General features: G+C 37.0%; 4 protein-coding genes, 1 long non-coding RNA gene and 1 other non-coding gene across 9 annotated transcripts; 3 read left to right on the top strand and 3 right to left on the bottom strand.

The window, feature by feature from the left end:
* Window positions 1–376: 376 nt before the first annotated feature.
* Window positions 377–3155, bottom strand: LOC106359746 (probable transcriptional regulator SLK3). The gene is given in 8 exon segments (XM_048742073.1): window positions 377–981; window positions 1068–1161; window positions 1305–1405; window positions 1611–1679; window positions 1805–1877; window positions 1879–2006; window positions 2082–2229; window positions 2231–3155. Coding segments are annotated over 8 exon segments (1095 nt in total). The 5' UTR covers window positions 2599–3155; the 3' UTR covers window positions 377–867.
* Window positions 3156–3932: 777 nt separating this feature from the next.
* LOC111200295 (cyclin-dependent kinase C-2 C-like) lies at window positions 3933–5556 on the top strand. The gene is made up of 6 exons (XM_048742072.1): window positions 3933–4300; window positions 4383–4480; window positions 4617–4725; window positions 4805–5224; window positions 5316–5361; window positions 5392–5556. Exons 1-6 carry the CDS (start codon window positions 4253–4255, stop codon window positions 5481–5483), a joined length of 813 nt encoding a protein of 270 aa, XP_048598029.1. The 5' UTR covers window positions 3933–4252; the 3' UTR covers window positions 5484–5556.
* Window positions 5557–6483: 927 nt separating this feature from the next.
* LOC111200294 lies at window positions 6484–9204 on the bottom strand. Its single transcript, XR_007316938.1, has 4 exons — window positions 8402–9204; window positions 8249–8315; window positions 7846–8138; window positions 6484–7655 (listed from the first exon to the last, which is right to left on the bottom strand). It is a non-coding gene; the product is annotated as an uncharacterized LOC111200294 (long non-coding RNA).
* Window positions 9205–12036: 2832 nt separating this feature from the next.
* Window positions 12037–14961, bottom strand: LOC106442982 (serine/arginine-rich splicing factor RS40). Of its 4 annotated transcripts, none has more exons than XM_048742064.1 (7): window positions 14738–14831; window positions 14110–14220; window positions 13517–13766; window positions 13246–13358; window positions 12908–13152; window positions 12311–12832; window positions 12037–12227 (listed from the first exon to the last, which is right to left on the bottom strand). In XM_048742064.1, exons 4-7 carry the CDS (start codon window positions 13339–13341, stop codon window positions 12197–12199), a joined length of 894 nt encoding a protein of 297 aa, XP_048598021.1. In that variant the 5' UTR covers window positions 13342–13358; window positions 13517–13766; window positions 14110–14220; window positions 14738–14831; the 3' UTR covers window positions 12037–12196. The 4 variants fall into 4 exon arrangements, with proteins under 4 accessions (XP_048598021.1, XP_048598022.1, XP_048598019.1 ...); XM_048742065.1 differs by having other exon boundaries at window positions 14674–14766; XM_048742062.1 differs by lacking the exon at window positions 13517–13766 and having other exon boundaries at window positions 14738–14961.
* A 997-nt stretch (window positions 14962–15958) lies between these two features.
* LOC106442999 (zinc finger CCCH domain-containing protein 48) lies at window positions 15959–18499 on the top strand. The gene is made up of 9 exons (XM_013884622.3): window positions 15959–16649; window positions 16720–16815; window positions 16902–16991; window positions 17068–17169; window positions 17357–17503; window positions 17598–17717; window positions 17824–17883; window positions 17981–18078; window positions 18158–18499. The coding sequence occupies exons 1-9, from the start codon at window positions 16233–16235 to the stop codon at window positions 18300–18302; spliced, it is 1275 nt and encodes a 424-aa protein (XP_013740076.1). The 5' UTR covers window positions 15959–16232; the 3' UTR covers window positions 18303–18499.
* A 30-nt stretch (window positions 18500–18529) lies between these two features.
* On the top strand, window positions 18530–18602 carry TRNAK-CUU. Its single transcript has one exon. It is a non-coding gene; the product is annotated as a tRNA-Lys (tRNA).
* Window positions 18603–18822: the final 220 nt, after the last annotated feature.

Raw genomic sequence — 18822 nt, 5'->3', positions numbered from 1 at the left:
ATGATGTTGTGTCTCATACTGTCATATGAGAAGAACACACCATTAATCTTCTGATCCGGCATCAGACCGTTAACCTTTTGAATATGGTGATGCCATAATCATGTACTACTGTACTAATGGCAGTGTGTTATTAAAATGTAAATACCATTTCCAACCGTAATGATATGAGTAACTTACAAACCTGTTTTAACAAACAGATTGTTAATAAGTTGATATCAACACATATGAGATCGCCAAATGTCTGTGAAGTCCTCTATTCAATTGGATATATATATATTGATCATACATATCTTCTCTTCGTTTACGAGTCTATAGTGAGTTACAGACAGATTTCATCTTTGATGATTTCATTATTCATGATTGAGTTATGAAACTCTTAGTGTGTGTTAAGTCAAAGAAGAAGTGCCTCTGTTCTGTTCGGATATTTACAAGCTACCATAAATATCACTGTTGTTGAAGAAACAGTCATCTGAGAAACCGTGAGATAGCTCTGTGACTGATACATCTTTTGACAAATGAAGATTGTTATTTGAGGCTGCTGTGAAACTGTTGTTGCGACTTGGAACTCGACCAACAGTTTGATTGTTGGAGCTGTTGTTGTTGTAGTTTCCAGTAAGGCCGTTCATTGTTCCTGAAGTCAACGCCATCTGAGCTTGAGATGACCCATTCATCGCTCCACTATTCCCCAACTGCTCCATCTCTTGCATTCTCTGTATATGGAGCTTTACCATCGCCGTCTGTTCCAAAAGACGTTTCAACTCCTCTGCATAAGGACATCAAATGCATGTGTATTAAGTCAGAAAAATCAAAGGTCAAACAGAACATTTCAACAAGAGAGCTACAAAATTAGTATAGTTCAAGTGAAAGCTACACCAGAGGGACAACCTTGTAGAAGGGAATAGTAGACTTACCAATAGGGCCGAGTTTGTGATCGCCAGTGAAGTTCATCAGATCCTTCATGCTCTTGCCAACTTCAGATATCTGCCACTCTCATCAATGGCTCACTATTAGGACTTCTTAGAACTTCAAATACAAAAGTAAAAGTTATGAAAGAAGCTAAAGAGTACCTGTAGAGTTCTGATGTATCTCTTTGGATAGCCAAGATCATTCAGCGACTGTAATTCCATGAACTTTGCCAGCTGCCGTTCTGCTCCCAAGACCCTGGAGACACAAATTAGCACCCAATAATGATAAAGAGCACTAGTAACAAAATTATAGAACAGGAACAGTAAAAACAATAGTCTGCATCCACCATAATAGATGTATAAAAGGCAAAATCAAATGTGGCTTATGGGTCAAGTTACATGTTACTGTTTGACTTTAAATCCTGCTGAGAGACTCCCTCTGACCCACTCTCCGAAATCGTGGTCTGGCATTTCTGTGCAACCTGAAGCAACTGGTTCACCTGCATGACGGATAATAAGTTTTCAATACACTTTCCAACACCATTGTAGCATATCTAAACATCTGTTAAGAAGTAAAATTACAGACTTTGTGCTCATATTCATAGGAAACCAGAAGATCAACACATACACAATGTTTAAAGATTTTTGGATAAAGCATTAAGCTGCTAATAATTAACGCAAAGGTCTTCTCATTAGAATAAGGACCTGTGGAGCAATAAGTCGGCGGAGAAGAAGCTCTTCATGACGCCGAGCACAAAACTCCAAAGACAGTATCTAGAAAGAAACAAAAGTGGTGATTATTTCTATCTTTGTTTTTTCATGTTCACTGAATAAACAGGGAAACAGATAACTGGAGGAACGTCACAATTTTGAATAAGAGTTATTGTTCAATGGCTAACCTTCAAATCTTGAGAGAATATGATGCGAAGATGACCTTCACGGACCACACGCAGCTAAGAGAAGACTGACCGGAGCTGCCTGTGGAAACATGCCAAGCGCGTGGTGCCCAGCGTTTTCATACTGCGACAAGGATAACCGTTGCTTTGCACGAGGTGAGAAGTATTCAGCCACAAACTTCTTCCAATAGGTAATGAAATTTTCCTACAAAACAAAAGGTATCAGACACTATCAATGAAGAGAGGAGAACTTGGAACAGATGTGATGGTATTAGCTTACAGCAGGTCGTTGTTGTAGATGATACAAGTACATCATCATCTTCCGAGCACACACGCCAGCTTCATAAGGACGTAGATTAGGAGGGATCATCTGTTGAATGCCTTGTTGCTGTCTCAACAGCTGTTGTTGCTGGATTGAAGATCTGCTGCTGTTGTTGTTGCATCAGTCTCTGCTGCTGAAGCAAAGCTTGCAACTGAGGATTCCGTCCTGCTAGGTCCTGACGCTGGATCAACTGATGTAGAAACTGCTGCTGCTGCGAGGACATGTCCTCTTGCTTCACATCTAATCTAGGCTTCTTATCAATATGTGAATAGTTGTTTTCTCCCATTGGAACTGAACCTTGTCCTGCTTTCTGAGACAAGTGATGCATTGAAGCAGACCCATCGAGAACCAAGGAACCGGGGATGTTAATGTTACTTGAAGGGAAGGACACTGGTGATGTTGGGAGAAGCATGTTATTGATGCCACCACTCCTCTCCATATTTAGAGCTTCCGAGCCAACAGCTGGTTTGTTCATGCGCCAGGAGAGTAGACACTGACCAAAACAACAGATTCAGAAAAAATGACAAGCTTGAGACTTGAATCAGAGCCAGGCAAAACGAATCCTAAGGAGGTATGGTCTAATTCAACGGATCAAACTGTGGTGTGTATCGGGTATTCAACTGTACAGGATCCAAGAATCAGGTTGAAACAGCTGGTTTTTTAAAACCTGAGCACTCGGCTACTATACAGATATATACAAATCAAAAAAACGATTAGGCATATAAACTACAAGCAAACTGTTCCTTGATGCAACACAACAGACGCAACATTACACTTTAAAGCCCTAATAATCAAACGAGCAAATATGAAGTAGCTTCAGCATTTCATAATCTCAAAGCGTAAACTTACCAAAAAGGAACAAACTTTAAATCCACTCAATACCCAGAAACTTAAACTCCCTCTGTTTCTTAATGTTACATATTCTAGTTTTTTCACACATTTTAATAAAACACATTAAATTTGCATAATTTTTTGTGTTTATCTTTATTCCATAATTTTAAGCTAATAAAAATTCAGTAAGTGCAATTAAGTTTTTTTTTTTAATTTACAATTAGTTAATAAAACATGTTTTGAAAATGCAAAAAATAGATCTTTTTTAAACAATTTTTTTTTTTAGAATCTATATTATTAAAACTGAAGTACCTTTTAGTACTGTTTGGAAACTTAGATAGTAGATTAAATGAAAGTTGTTTGGAAACAAGGATAGCAGATTAAATATATATTTTGTTTTTACATATTTAGTCACTGTATTTCTTTCTCATTTACAGATTCTATCGTTTGGAAACTTGGATAGCAGATTAAATGAGAATTTTTTGGAAATACGGATAGCAAATTAAATATATTTTTTATTTATACATTTAGCCATTGTATTTCTTTCTTATTTACAAATCTGCCGTTTCACTTAAAATCAAAAAAATTAAATTAATTACAATGAATTGTTATTTTTTTTGCCAAAAATTAAAACACAAACGGTAATATATAGTATATATTAATTTGGTACAATACAATTTTCAAGAAAACCAAATATCATAAAATTAATAATAATTCATAAAAACCTACTGTAAAAAATTAAATCATTTTAAATAAATAAACAAAAAAAATCAATAGGTTAATATTTGAATATTACAATTACATCAAATTGCATCAAGTTATAAAATTACAAATATAATATTAACAGATAAAATATTATTATCAAACATCGATATTATAATATAATATATTCTACTCTAAATATATTTTACAAAACATAAAAATATAAATAGATATTTTATAAAACAATGGCTTATAAATTTACATTGAACGCAAGTTAAATCCAACATCCGTGCGGAGGCACGGGTCAAGATCTAGTATGTAATATTAAGGAACATAGGGAGAGGGAGTAATTAAGTAGAGTCGACTTGCACCAATCCCAAAATCAGAAATGTGAAGAAATCCAGTAGAGGGAGTAAACCAAAAATTAAATCTTTACGGCACCATTGAGGACTGAGGAGACACAAAAAGAATTTATATATACTAGGCTTCCGCACGCAACTTCATTCAGGCCTCAACATACTTATGAAGCCACACTTAGAGAACGATGCAAAGAGTTATCAACAACTGGTGTTCTTCTATTAGAAACTTTACTCTCTATGGAAGCATATAAGCGTGGGACTGCTTCAGCTGCACTTAACTCTGAGGTGAAGAAGATTTTCAGTTTCCCGTTGCTCCTTTTCTTTCTACCTCTCAATTTTTTTTTTCTGGTTTCCTTTTGACTCTTAGTATTTCTTGACGAGGCCTTATGCGTGTGATCCTTCTTCATTGCCTAAATATCCACCAAACAAAGAGATGGATGCTAAAAATCGCGACGACATGCGCAGGTCAGAGTTGTTCTCTTTACTTGTATCCATTTTGTTTCAAAGTAAAATATTAAAGCCAAAATACCTACATTGGAGGACTCTGGTCTTGTTTTAGGAAATAATATGTTTTAAGACTATAAATACATATGTTTTTCAGGAAAAGAGCAAACCTCAAGCTTAGAGAATCTGGAGTTGGCAGGAAACACAAAAGACCACATAGAGAAGAACAAGATCCAAACAGTTACGCTGAGCTGCCAATAAGACAGGTTTTGGCTGTTTCACTATATCTAAAACTCCTCTTCCAGCTTAGTTTCTTAAGTCTCAAGTAAGCGGTTTGCCTTGCAGGACACGTTTGAGGATAAAAACATAACGAATGAGGGTCCTCGAGCCACTACAACAACACATGGAAATTACTACGAACTCTCTGACCTCCCAATGACGACAGGACCGGCCAGTGGCTTTTCGTGGGCTGTGAAAAGACGAAAAGATCCGGATAATATCTCCACGCTTACCTACTATCAACCAAGCTCAAGGAGCCAATTGAGCGAAACAAGTGCCGCTTTGGCCAAGAACACTTTTGGTTTGAACCTCAAACCCGAAAATGAATCAGTTTATGAGATTGAGGGAGACAACGATGATCAGATTATGGAGGAGTTACCCTGTGAGGACAAGCTAAGCCGTACTGGTAAACGACACGGATCACTTGATGGGTCTGGTTTGGATTTCAGCCAAAGAGGGGAGGGCTCTCCATTAAAGAAGAACTTAGTAAGTAATCTTGTGATCATATATGCAATTCTATGTAAAAAAAAAATATGTGTGTGAATTTAAATGCTTGTGATTGTTATTGTTGCTACAGGAGCATCTACAGTTCGGAAAACAGAGCATATCAGGACCGCTAATATTTTTTTTTTTTTTTTTTTTTTCGCTAATATTTAAATCAGGCAAGATCGACGAAATTTTGCAAAGGAACGAAAGTAATATCCGGCAAGCGGTCCGAAAATCCCACATCAAAATGGGTAAATAAATTAATAACTCAAGACTAAACCGAAAATAACCTGATGGTTTTGTAATTTATGAAACCACTTCCTTTTTTTTCTTTCTTTGGCAGAACAAGATGACAGATAAACCGGAAACTCAGAATTATCGAGAAGCAAAATTCCACATTTCAACGTTGTTAGAAAAAGGAGAAAAAAATATACAATAATACGGAAATTTTATGAAACCGATTAATAATGTTTCTGAGCCTAATCTATGAGTGACCAACCTACGGAGGTTGCTAAACCAATGATAAGCATTCCCAGTTAGTACAAATGTAGCTTGTCGTACTTTTGCATCGTCATTGAACACTCTTTGATCATGAAAACAGTCATCATAAGGTCGAAACTCCATTCAATTGCATTTGTAGTACCATCATAAGGTGGAAATTCCATCTTTGATGGTGGCACCACGCACCACACGCATGTCTGAACTGCTGCCTCCACCATCTTTGGTATCATAACTATCTCCCCAACCAACTCCTCCTTGAACCCGAATACTTGCGTGAGATCCACTTGCGATTATGTTAACAGAATTATGTTATATGTCACTCATCTTTGGTATCATAACAGATCCACTTGCGTGAGATCTCTCAAAATTATGTTAAAAATATTTTAATTTTTCTTTATTCTTTCAGTTGAGCAACTCATTACCAGTAAGACATTTCTCATGTTAATCTGTTTCATTTGGTTATGAATCTCTCCTCTCTTATTGTTTAATAATTTGTTAACTAAAATAAAGATGAGAACATGTGTTAGAGATCCTGTTCAAGTAAGGTCGTAAACATTAAGCTTTCCTCATAACATTTAGTTAATATAACAAGTCAAACGATAATACTTGACGGATTTGTTGGTGATATTCACAATTTAAGTTTGGCAATCAAAAAGAAACTTTACACAAAAGAGTAAAACTTTTCACTCACACATCAAGAAAAAAATATTATATTTTAATATTTTATGTAGTTTTTCTAATGTATCACAATGCAGATGTCGAATGAGTATATCATCGACTGCATTACATTCTGAGTGATGAACGATATGAGAAATATATATCATCTTCATTAAGTTTTTCAGAGTTTCAATATTGCTTTAAGATTAGATCACCTGTTGAATGAGTATATAATCAGTCAAGGTTGAAAGTTAATGAATGTCAGATGGAAAACTAGTAATAAAATATCATCTTACTGATCGTAAATAAATCTTATTTGGACGTTAGATATCATAATAAGCGATTTGAAATTAACATTGACAAAAACATTCAACAATAAATGGATTGGGAACACATTTAATATGACACCCTTTCTTGCAGTGAATTTTGTTTGGGTTGATAGCCTCCTGCGAAGAAGCTTCATGTTGCAACAACACAGTTTGAGAAGCTTCATCTTGTAGTAACCGGTTCGCTCCAGTTTCTGTGATACTCATCACTAGAAAACCATAAGAAAACATATGTTAGCAATAATACACTATTATAATAGATCTTACACATGGAATATGTAATATAAATATTTACCGGAGCTAATAGCTATGAAGATAAAGAATGCAAGTTTCATTGATATTTTCTCCATACAGTTTTAGAGATTGAAGATAATATGAATGGTCTTCATTTAATTGTGAAACCCTATTTATAGATTAATAAAGTAACGGTACTTAATTTAGTCAAATTAAATTATAGAAAGAAAATCAATAAAGCTACTCCCTCGGTTTTTTTATTACTTAACGTTTTATACTTGCGCACACAAATTAAAAAAAAAAAATTCTTATTACAGTTTTTTTAGAATAAAAACATTATTAACTATCAACCTAACCAAATTTTAATCCATTAATAACATACTGTAGGAAATAAAAGTTATATAACATGTAAGGTTACAAAAAATTGCATTAAAATTTAAAACGTCATCTAATTTAATGCAAGTAAATTTTTCCAAAACGTCATCTATTAAAAGTATAAGAGAGTATATTAAATTTTGCCCAACAGTTATAGGTAGAGATGGCAATTGGGTCTTCCTGTCCCGTCCCGTCCCGCCCCGCCGCGGTCTTCAGTTCAAATGGGTCTCAGCGGGACAGGCCCGCGCGGGATGCGGTCTTGTCGAGGGCTGACCAATCCCGCCCCGCATAGTACATGGGCTTTGCGGGTCGGCCCGCGGGACATCGGTTCATTATACCTGCATAAATAAAACAACATGATCAGACATAACTCACTTGCGTCTGGACACAGAAACAAACATCAAAGTTTATCAGACTGAGCAATACGTGTTCACTAGAATCACTACCTATCAAACTAAGCAATAACAATTCAAGTTCTATTAAACTAACCTCATATCTAAGCTCTTAAAAATAAAACGTTTTTCTTACTTGTGGTTTCGTTTTAGTGATCTTAAGCATGCTCTCATCTCCTATGCTTTTGAAGCTGGGCTTGGAGACGGCAGTATTGTTCAAAGAGTCCATGGGAGCAGCTGTAGAGAAGAAAGATAAGAGTAAATGCATTATTAATAGATTTTTTGAACATGGATGCTGGATAATTAGGTACCTGTTGAGGAAGTGTGTTCTGTACTAAAACAAACAGAGCTTTGGATATAGTTCGGTGTAGTCTATTGCTTAGCATGTGAATGAAATGTCCAACAGTCATGTCTCGTGGGACCAAGAACCTGCACAGGTCAAAACGTGATTCATTCAACTAGTGTATTGATATATATTCACATTTTGTTTATGTTCTTCCCTCAGAAAAAGAAACACAAATGATTTCGTGCAAACTTACAAAGGAATTCTTAACTATAGCTTATGACTACAAAGGACCTCAAATGGTTTCGTGAACCACAAGTCACCTGCAACAAGAAGAGACCAAGATAGATTAGACCATAACATAAGTCAGACTCTTGATACCAACATGTTCAAGTTCTAACAGACTAACGATTAGATCAAAATGATATCTTGAATCTGCACAAATTTCATCAGTCTTCAAGGTTCTGCTGTGAAGCTGGTACTCCCCTGTACCAAACAAACCACTTTGGTGAAGAATTGTGACTTAGAACTCCGCCACTTAGAGCCCACAACCTGATGGAGCTCTGTTCTCGGTGAGAAAAGTGTAGCGGGCCTCAATGTTTGCCCGCATCCCGCTTCGGCCCGTCCCGCTTCGGCCCAGTACCGCCGCGGTCCTGTCCCGCCAGACCCGCAACTAAACGGGCCACAATATCTTTGCCCAATCCCGCCCCGCAATGGGCCTTTTCGGGTCAGGCCCGCGGGCAAGCCCTTGAACTGCCATCTCTAGTTATAGGATTGATTGACAAATGATTTTTGGAGCATTGCATAGCCCAAACAAATATACTGTTATTATATTGATTCGATCAAGCTCAAGTGTTCTTTTTTTTTCCGCTAAATCCAAATATATGATTTTATTTTGCTATAAATGCATTTATTTAGAAAAAGAAAAAGATCCTCCCGCAAATACAGTTCTAAGAGCATGATTAATGAAGGTTCTTACTTCTTAGGGTGGAGTTCTTATCGGAAAATAAAAAACCGTTTTTTAACTTTTAACTAAAAAAGCTAAGAACTGACTCTTAAATAAGATATTTAAAAGCTGGTTCTTAGCTATTCTAGTTAAGTTAAGAGACGGGTTCTTATATTTTGATAAGAACTCCAACTTAAGAACTTCTCATTAATCATACTCTTAATTAGGGTGAAATTCTTAGCGTAATATAAGATACAATCTCTTAGCTTTTAACTAAAAAACCTAAGAAACATCTCTTATATCAAACCGTATTTTATATTATGTTAAGAAGTTCATTCTAAGAGACATGCATTAATCATGCTCTAACGCACTACAAAGTGATGCATCACTTTAACTCAAAAGCATATCTGCGACATGACGGTTAGTATTCTTTGGTCACCATTTACTTACAAGAAAAGTGACGTTGGAGCACATGCATGAAGCAAGGGAGTTCAATGGAAGTGGCTAAAGTAACCAAGAGAAGATATCAGAGTGTTCACTATTATTAGGCTAGTATGTTATGTCGACAATATATTGTCGTTTGCTATTTCTGTGTATTACTTAAGGAGATTAGTCTCCTATCTGTTAGGTATCAAAACTATTTAAAACAACTAGAGATTTTTTCCGCGCGAATGTGTCTTATAAATTTATCTTATTTAAAATATTATTTATCGGTTTTTTTCTTTTATATTAACTTCTTGTTTTTCCAATGTTAGTTTTTCTTAATTTAAATTTATATGTTTATAATTTTTCATTTTTCTTGTTGTAGATGGAGAATTATATTTTTTATTGATGGTTTTTTGTATGTGACATAAATTTTTTGAAATTTTAAAATAATGTTATATATAGTACGATTAACACATTAAAGAAGAGAAACATATTCAGGCACATTTTACACAGGTTTTATATGAATAATTTTAAACATTATATATGTATATATTATAAGTTTGAAACATGTAAATATTTTCTAAAGCTAAATACTTGTTCTGAGTTTACATAACTTATCGAAAGTTTTATCTCTTTATAAATTCAAATCACAGAAAAAATATCAAAAAGTCAATATAGGTGGGTTTTTTGGGCTTTTAAATCAACACTGAAAAATTACATGAATGAGATAACAACAGTTTTATAAACAACTGGATAAAATTTGACCGAACCAAAGATTTTCACACAATATGTTCTTTCTTCTTCAAATTGCAAAGAGCCTATAGGCACAAGAAAAAAATCATAATTTTTGTTTTCACTTATATTACATTTTTTCTCCTTTACACACGCAGTTTATTACACTGCTATAAGCAATGGAGAACTCTATTCATATAAGATTCACATCTATGTATTTTGACAAAAAAAGAATTTTAGCCATCTTTAGTTTCGGAATGGACCAACTTCAGTCATATACACTATATTTTCTCCATGATTCAAATCTTACAATTTTAATATATGTGCAGATTTCCATGTGAAAAAGCACGCACGCCATCTATCATTCAACCTATTACTTTTTCTGAAGTAAACACTATAATCCTCGTTTGGTTAGCTCCACAAACTAATCTCTTTGAATCAGTTTACTAAAAAATATGGATACTAATGTCAGAAAAAAATATAAACACTATCAGCAACAAATATTGGCACAAGACTATTTTGTTCAAGGAACATATTCCACGTAATGCGTTTATATCATGGCTGGCTTTGCGGAGAAGAATGCCAACCGAGGATCGCTTGAGGCGTTGTGGGTTAAATGTCTCAGGAACGTGCGTTCTTTGTAATCTGGAAATAGAGACTCACCATCATCTCTTCTTTGAGTGCTCTTTCTCTCGCTTGATATGAGAGCCTTTTGCTACTGAAGTTTGGATTTCTCCTCCGGCTGATCTACACTTTGTTGCAGCCTGGATCAATCAACCTCGCGTCAACGCAGATGCGCATGCTACTCCAGTCATCAAGCTCTACTTTCAGTCAGCCATCTACCTGCCGTGGAAAGAGCGTAATACTCGTGTGTTCACAGCTGTCTCTTCACCTTCATCAGTCATCCTTGTCTCTCTCGACCGTATGATGCGTGACCGTCTCTTCTCTTACCCGGCAAGTTTTTCTTTCTCTTCTTCTCTACTTCTTTTTATCTTTCTTGTATAAGACCTCCTTAAGGTTTTTTTTACCTTGAGTTGTTATTGGTTGTTTTTGTTTCCTTGCTGTAATAACTTGTTTAAAAACAACAGTGTAACCTTTCAGAAAATAATAATCTTAACTTCTTACAAAAAAAAACAACAAATATTGACTTATTTATGTGAATATATATTTTATTTTAAATCATTATAGTGGACGAAGAAAACACCATAATTTGTATAACAAATTTTCTTAGATTCACCTCATCATAGTCATCATTTTACCATTTTAATTACATAATTTTACATGTGCTTCTTCTCCCTCTCCGGTTATTTTCTCTTTATTTATAAGTACAATATAAAGTTATAAACTATATATATTAGAAATTAATAATTTATTTACCCTTGAAGTCTAACGATTAAAAATAGAACATAATTCAATATAGATATATGATTCTATTAATAAATTAGTCAGTTACAAATTTGAAATTTATAGAAATATCAAAAATCGTATGTTAGTTAATTATCTTCTAAATGACGTCTATTTCTAATTCTTTTTGGATGATAATATTTTGGCTGAGGTGGATAGTCCCAAAAGCTTTGAATTTAGTCAGTTGCAAATTTGAAATTTCTAGAAATATAAAAAATCGTATGTTAGTTAATTATCTTCTAAATGACATCTATTTCTAATTCTTTTTGGATGATAATATTTTGGCTGAGGTGGATAATCTTAAAATCCTTGAATTTAGTCTATTTTATATAGTAAGATTCAAACATCGAATAATATCGGCCATATGCCTGATTTAAATAGATTAATGTACATAAACGTGTCTTTCGTTTTACAATATTATTATTTTCACAATATTTTAATATCTTTTCTCCCACGGATATTATTTGTACACACGTCGTTGATCCTTTTTTTGTCCATGATTGGACTTCAAACCGAGGTACGACTAAAACGAAAAAAGTAAGAAGGAAGATTTTAAGCATACAAGACCAAGTTTTTCAATCCGACAATGGAAGAGATCCGAGTTTGAATGTATGAAGAGACAGATAATAAACACGAGGACACAAGAGTTTGACTACAGCAGTCTACTTTGATAGAGATGGTTGGATCCACTTTCATTCACTCTTCAGCTGGAGGCGAACGAGACCGGCTGCAAATGAACCCCACAAAAAACAAAGCAATGGTTATCTCATTTTTATATAAATAAGCTGCTAACTAGTTTGACCAGCTTACCTCTTCTGCATCGGGCTTTCTGCACCATCATCGCTGTCTCTTCTCCCAATAGAGCTAGGACTTTCGACTTGGCCATTCTCAGGGCTAGACCTCGACCTCTCCCTCCTTGGACTTTCAACTTCACCACCTCCATTCTTCGGGCTCTCCTTCTTAAACGGGCTATCATCAGGGCTCCTCCTCTCTCTCTTGTTGTTGGGACTTGCGACTCTCTCCCTCCTGCGAGGGCTCTCATTGCCTCTGCGGTCGCGACCATACTCTGGACTCATACGCCTCGATCTCTTGTAAGGACTTGGACTACGTCTTCTGCCATAATCAGGACTGGTCCTTTCCTTCCTGTACGCAGCAACGGGACTACCCCCTCGACCATAATCAGGGCTCCCTCTTTCTCTTTTGTAAGGAGAAGGTGATCGTCTCCTCCTTTCAGGTGACCTATCACGGCGTCTATCGGGACTCTGTCCATTCCCTCTTGCATCATCGTCCTTCATTGCATACTCCACCGAGATCACCTTGTCCATCAGCTTACTGAATGAAAAAAACAAAGACAGATTGTGAGTGTTTTAAGTAAAAAAAGCATTTGGTAAATGAGCTAAAACCTACCTGTTGTTTGTAGCTTCAAGTGCTCTCGTTGCATCCTCTTGTTCCTCGTATTGGATAAATGCAAAGTTCCTCCTGATCCTAACGTTTACAATTTTGCCGTATGCCTCGAAGTGTCTCTCTAGATCCCGGGTCCTGGTATTGTCCGCATCAAAGTTTATCACAAACAGAGTCTTGGAAGGTCTCATGCTGGATGAAGATCTTCTTGAACCACCACCACCACTTCTTCTATCACCTCCACGTTCACCCTATACACAAGACAGGGCCGTTAACTTTGTCAGTGTGTCGAATATTATAACGAAGTTTGAAAAAAAATGACAAGACTGAGGTCAGTCTCTTACCTTTGTCCACTCAACACGAAGTCTGCGTCCTTTGCGCCCAAATTCAATGCGGTCAAGCCCTCGGATTGCATCGTCAGCATCCCTTTCATTTTCCATGTAGACGAAAGCAAACCCTGAAGAAGAAGCCACAAGCATAATAGAAGTGAGTCCATGAACAGTGAGCAATATAAACAAGTTAATAACCTCCAGCAAACAAGAAGACAAATCCTTTCTCCTTCAGAGGCATCAAACAGCCTTTACAAACTAAATAACCAATGAAGCAGTTACAGACCTTGTATTATGGAATAATATATGTCAAGGAACAACTGAAAATGTGGTAGTCAAGACGGAATGTGAATGAAAACAGAGTGAGTGCTCCATGGGAGAGGAATGTGTCCAAAGTCATGAGGAATGAAATGTAATTAAGATGGCAGTGCCATTTGCGGAAGGAAAGTGACTCGTTTTAGTGGGACAGTGTGATAGATTTCCTTACGGTCCATTCACGGCATGGTGGGAGTATAGGCATCCCAAGATTAAAAATCCTGCGCCAAAGAAAATGCTGAGTACGGCGGTTTTACACTATCTTTTTGTTTTGTTTTATCTCTATCATCTGAGGTACTTTGCGGCATGCTGCCTTGACATGGCCAGGAAGATGTTGTGCAAAAGAGTGCGTCTCTGTTTGGTTGAGAGATGTGTGGAGGCGGGGAGGGAGGGAATGAGTATTCAAGTGCCATGTAGTGGAAGTGGATTTCATGTCATGGATTTGAATTTTGCTTTCAACACATCGCACTTAGTGGTTTACGGATACTGCTTGCGCATTGAGGTCAAATCACGTGAAAGGAAGAAGAAGAAGGAAAGAAAAGTGGGGGGGGGGGGCTTGCTTACCAGCTTTCATATCGACCCTCTCAACTCTGCCGTATTTCCTGAAGAGGCGTTCAAGATCACCCTCACGAGCATCATACTCAAAGTTCCCACAGAAGACTGGCTTCATGATTCCTGCACCAGTAAGGTATTAATGAGGCTTCCTTAGAACATTGTAAGTACAAAGGATGAGTTTAAAAAAGCACCAAAAAGAACAATCAATAGTCTAACACAGTGTACGTACGTACATTAGTCATCAAACTAAATAGATTTGCAAGTACTGACTGCTTTATTAGCGTATCAAATCTAACCAAAGTTGTGAATCATCACTTAACAGCGAACCAAAAGAAAACTGAAAATTTGCATCAAGACTCAAACTTTGTATAACAATTAGAGCTCAAATCCGTCAAATCAAAGAGAAATCACGACATAAAATTAGAATCAAAAGGAATAATGCAGTAGATCTAATCTAAATGAATTTGGTCAAAAACATCAGATCTAAACTAAATCACAAAGGATTGCAAACGAGAAGACTTTTAACACAGAAGCATCAGATCTGAACTAAATTCACTCGTTCTACATTCTCACCCGCAAGAGATGAGATCTAAGATAGCTGAGAGACAGAAACTAGAGACGATCTCAACCAATATACCTTGTAGAAGAAAAGATGAAATTGAAATTATTTGGCAGCCGTCGTCGGCGTGGAAGCCCTAGCCAGAAGAAGAAGAAGCTCTTAGATATTTTGGTGAGATGGGTAGATAAGATTAGGTACGGAATATATATATTTATTTATCTTTTTAAATTTTAGATTTGTTTTTTATATTTATAATAATTTTAACTGAAGGATAACTGCTGATTTAACCACTTTTTTAATCTCACTTTCAAATGCTATTAAAAGCTCTCCTGGCCAATAAAAGAACATTGGTTGTATTGTATATCCATGTTTGGGAGAGTTTCCATAGCGCCATGTATATACTGAAGATTGCCCCTATCTTTGTTTAATGATCTCGTAGTATTTAATGGACTGCTCTCATCTTGTTGTATGGTTTTGACAAATCTGTTACTGTTTCTAAATCAGATATGAGATTCTGGCCTCCGCTTATTTATTCTGTCTTGATGTCTTGTTCCCCGGCCACGAGTGCACGCTTAAGCAGTGAGCAAACGTTTTGGTTCAAATTTCAGAGTGAGTTGAACGCTGGCCTAGCCCTGAAAAACTCAAAAAAATTGGGGGCTACAAGCACAAAAAAAGTTTAAAGGCTGGCAACTACTTTACCATATGAGCCAGAGCTACCTATAATATTTCAAAAAATAGCTGAATAAGACTATCTCCGATACATTTTGCTATATTTTTCTTTATTTTAGAAGATCTCTATAATAGAGATAGAGTTTACTTTAATGTATTACCTTATTATAGCAAATAGAGATTGATATTTCTTCCCCTAAGTATATAGTAAAAAATAGCAATTTTCATTTTAGAAAAAAAAATCGCAATTGGTTGGAGTGAAATTGGCTCCAAATACTATAATAAAGACAAAAATAGCAATGAGTTAGAGATGTTCTACGGGCCGGAAGCTTCTGCCCATCGTCGGAACTAGTTGAACGGTTTCATGATCACTGTATGCTCTGATCATAGAGCATGGAAGTCATTGTGAATTGGTGGTACAAAAGGGGATCATATCAGCTTAACTTGATGGCACTCAGAGGCTGGCCTTTGAGTGGCTTAATTACTCTGTACGTTCCATGACAGGTTTTTATACTCAAAGTGACTGTTATACAAGTGTAATCTGTAACAACAACAACAACAAATGACAATGTGGTGTTCTCTTATGTGTTATATATTTTATCAAAAACATTAATTACAAATAGTCAAAAGATGTGAAGCTGACGGAGGCAAAGGGATCTGATTCTTCTCTTCACGTCTTTTGTCCTCTACAAAAAAAAAAGAAAGATCCGAAGATCATTAAAAATAAAAAACGAAGCCGATTCAAATACTCTGTTTTCAATTTTCATCCTCTTCCTCTTCCATTAATCACTTTCGTGGGAAAGAGAGAAAGATTATTTATACTTTTCAAAGGTACACACTTTCCGATCGCTCTTTTGCGTTGGATTTATCTTTGCAAGAGAGAGAGAGACGATCACCCAATTCGATGGATTTAGATATGAACGGAGGAAACACGAGAGTCTTCCAAAGACTCGGCGGCTCCTCTCAGAAGGTTTGTTTCCACTGGCGAGCCGGCCGCTGCAACCGCTACCCTTGCCCTTTCCTCCACCGAGACTCACCGCCTCCAGCTCCATTCCCCGGGTCGTCCTCTTCTACAAACAACAAAAGGATCGCTGATGATGACGACTCTGGCTTCGCGGGTTCGAGTCACCGGAGAGGCCCCGGGAGCGGTAACAACACCTGGGGGAGATTCGGTGGGAACAGAACGGTGACCAAGACGGAGAAGCTTTGCAAGTTCTGGGCTGATGGGAATTGTCCGTACGGTGATAAGTGCAAGTACTTGCATTGTTGGAGCCAAGGGGATAGCTTCTCTTTGTTGACTCAGCTCGATGGGCATCAAAAGGTGATGCCTTTTTTGGGTTGTTTTTGATGGGTTCTTGTTTGACGGTGTTTTGTTTTTTTTTTTGGGTAAGGTTGTTACTGGGATTGCTCTGCCTTCAGGTTCTGATAAGCTTTACACTGCGAGTAAAGATGAAACTCTGCGGATTTGGGATTGTGCTTCTGGACAGGTTTTGAGCTCATTTTGTTCAATAGAGGCAAATCACTCAATGGATGATACTTAGCAGCATGCTTATCGGTCTAGTTCTGGTCATAGTGTACAGGTGTACTCAATCCTGGTGGGGAAGTTGGTTGCATGATTAGTGAAGGCCCCTGGCTATTGGTTGGCATGCCTAATCTCGTTAAGGTGAGTTTTTGTAATACGATTCACTAGCATACTACTGTTCCAGATATAGTTTTTTGATGCTTATTTATATATACAGGCGTGGAATATCCAAACCAATGTGGACCTGAGTCTCACTGGACCTGTTGGCCAAGTATATTCACTGGTTGTTGGTACTGATCTTTTGTTCGCTGGCACACAAGTAAATACTTTTACTGGACTGTCTAGTTTCTTTCTCGTACCGAGTAGTATTGTGCTTTAGCGTCATGTGTATGCTTGAGTACTTTTGATTGGGACATACTATATGTGGTATAGAGATGTATAGGTCTGTTTGATTTTAGGTAAGTGAGAAGTTAGTATAAGGATATATCACTCTCTCTCCTCTGCAGGATGGCTCTATTTTGGTTTGGAGATACAATACTGCCACTAACTGTTTTGATCCAGCTGCATCACTCACGGGCCACACCCTTGCAGTTGTTTCTTTATATGTTGGAGCTAACCGACTCTATTCCGGTTCCATGGACAATTCTATTAAAGTAAAGTAGTGCCTATCATGTGTGAAATTTAAAAACTTCAGTTTGTGTTTTTTGTTTGAGCTAATAGATGTCTGCTTTATACGTTTTCCGATAGGTTTGGAGCCTGGATAATCTGCAGTGTGTACAAACGCTTACAGAACATACTTCAGTTGTCATGTCTCTCATTTGCTGGGATCAGTTCCTTCTCTCATGTTCATTGGACAATACTGTCAAAGTTAGTTTTTAATTCGCTAGAAGTTTGTTCAACCTAGTTCTGTTAACTTCTTAGCAATCCTGAATATGACATTATCCTCAACTGTTGGGGTTTGTTTCTGCTGTAGATATGGGCTGCTACTCAAGGTGGAAACTTGGAAGTGACGTACACTCACAAAGAAGAATACGTACACTTCCTTGCGTCTTTTCAAGAAATGTTATCCTCTCTTTGGGTTCACTGTATATATGTAACTAATGAGTTTTCAACGGCTGATTGGATTCCAGGGCGTGCTAGCTCTCTGTGGTGTGCATGATGCAGAAGCCAAGCCGGTATTGTTATGCTCATGCAACGACAATTCCTTGCACCTCTATGACTTGCCATCGTAAGTCCTTCCATTGATGTTTGTTTCATGAGTGTTTCCTCTTTCAAAAGCTTAGTTGTTTTGTTCACTCTTATGCAAGGTTTACGGAAAGGGGTAAGATTTTAGCAAAGCAGGAGATACGTTCGATCCAGATAGGTCCCGGGGGCATATTTTTCACCGGTGATGGAACTGGTCAAGTTAAAGTATGGAAGTGGAGTACACAACCAACTGCTATTCAGCCTTGAGGTTTGGAACAGAGCCCTTGTTCCTCGCCATTGTTTACATATCTTCTTCTGATCCGAGTGTCTTTTAATTCTTTTTTTTATACCATCTCCGCATTCTTGGAATGTTTATGGATACAACAGTTACTTCAGAGTTGGTTGTAAATGTTTGTCAAATAATCGTTGTAGGTTTCTACAAATAAATACAAAGATTAACCTCATATTGTATTAATGTTCCAATCAAACAATTAGCCCGTCTAGCTCAGTTGGTAGAGCGCAAGGCTCTTAACCTTGTGGTCGTGGGTTCGAGCCCCACGGTGGGCGAATTCCTTTTTAATGTTTTAGGACTAATATTGGATTGGATTCGCTGTTTGTGGATCCAAGTCTCACTGCCCTGGCCAGTCCCTTCCAAAGTAGTCTAGTCTCACTGCACTCGACAAGGTTGGTTTTGTTTCACGTAATCAGCTAAGAAGTCGAAACACGTCGCATGCATGATGCCAATAAGCAAATCCTCTTAGTTAGTTCCATTACAAATAAGTATATT

This window comes from Brassica napus, chromosome A1 (assembly GCF_020379485.1).
Source record: "Brassica napus cultivar Da-Ae chromosome A1, Da-Ae, whole genome shotgun sequence".
Taxonomy (NCBI): Eukaryota; Viridiplantae; Streptophyta; class Magnoliopsida; order Brassicales; family Brassicaceae; genus Brassica; species Brassica napus.
The sequence above is the reverse complement of the archived record's forward strand: the minus strand, read 5'-3'. Positions and strand labels throughout refer to the sequence as shown.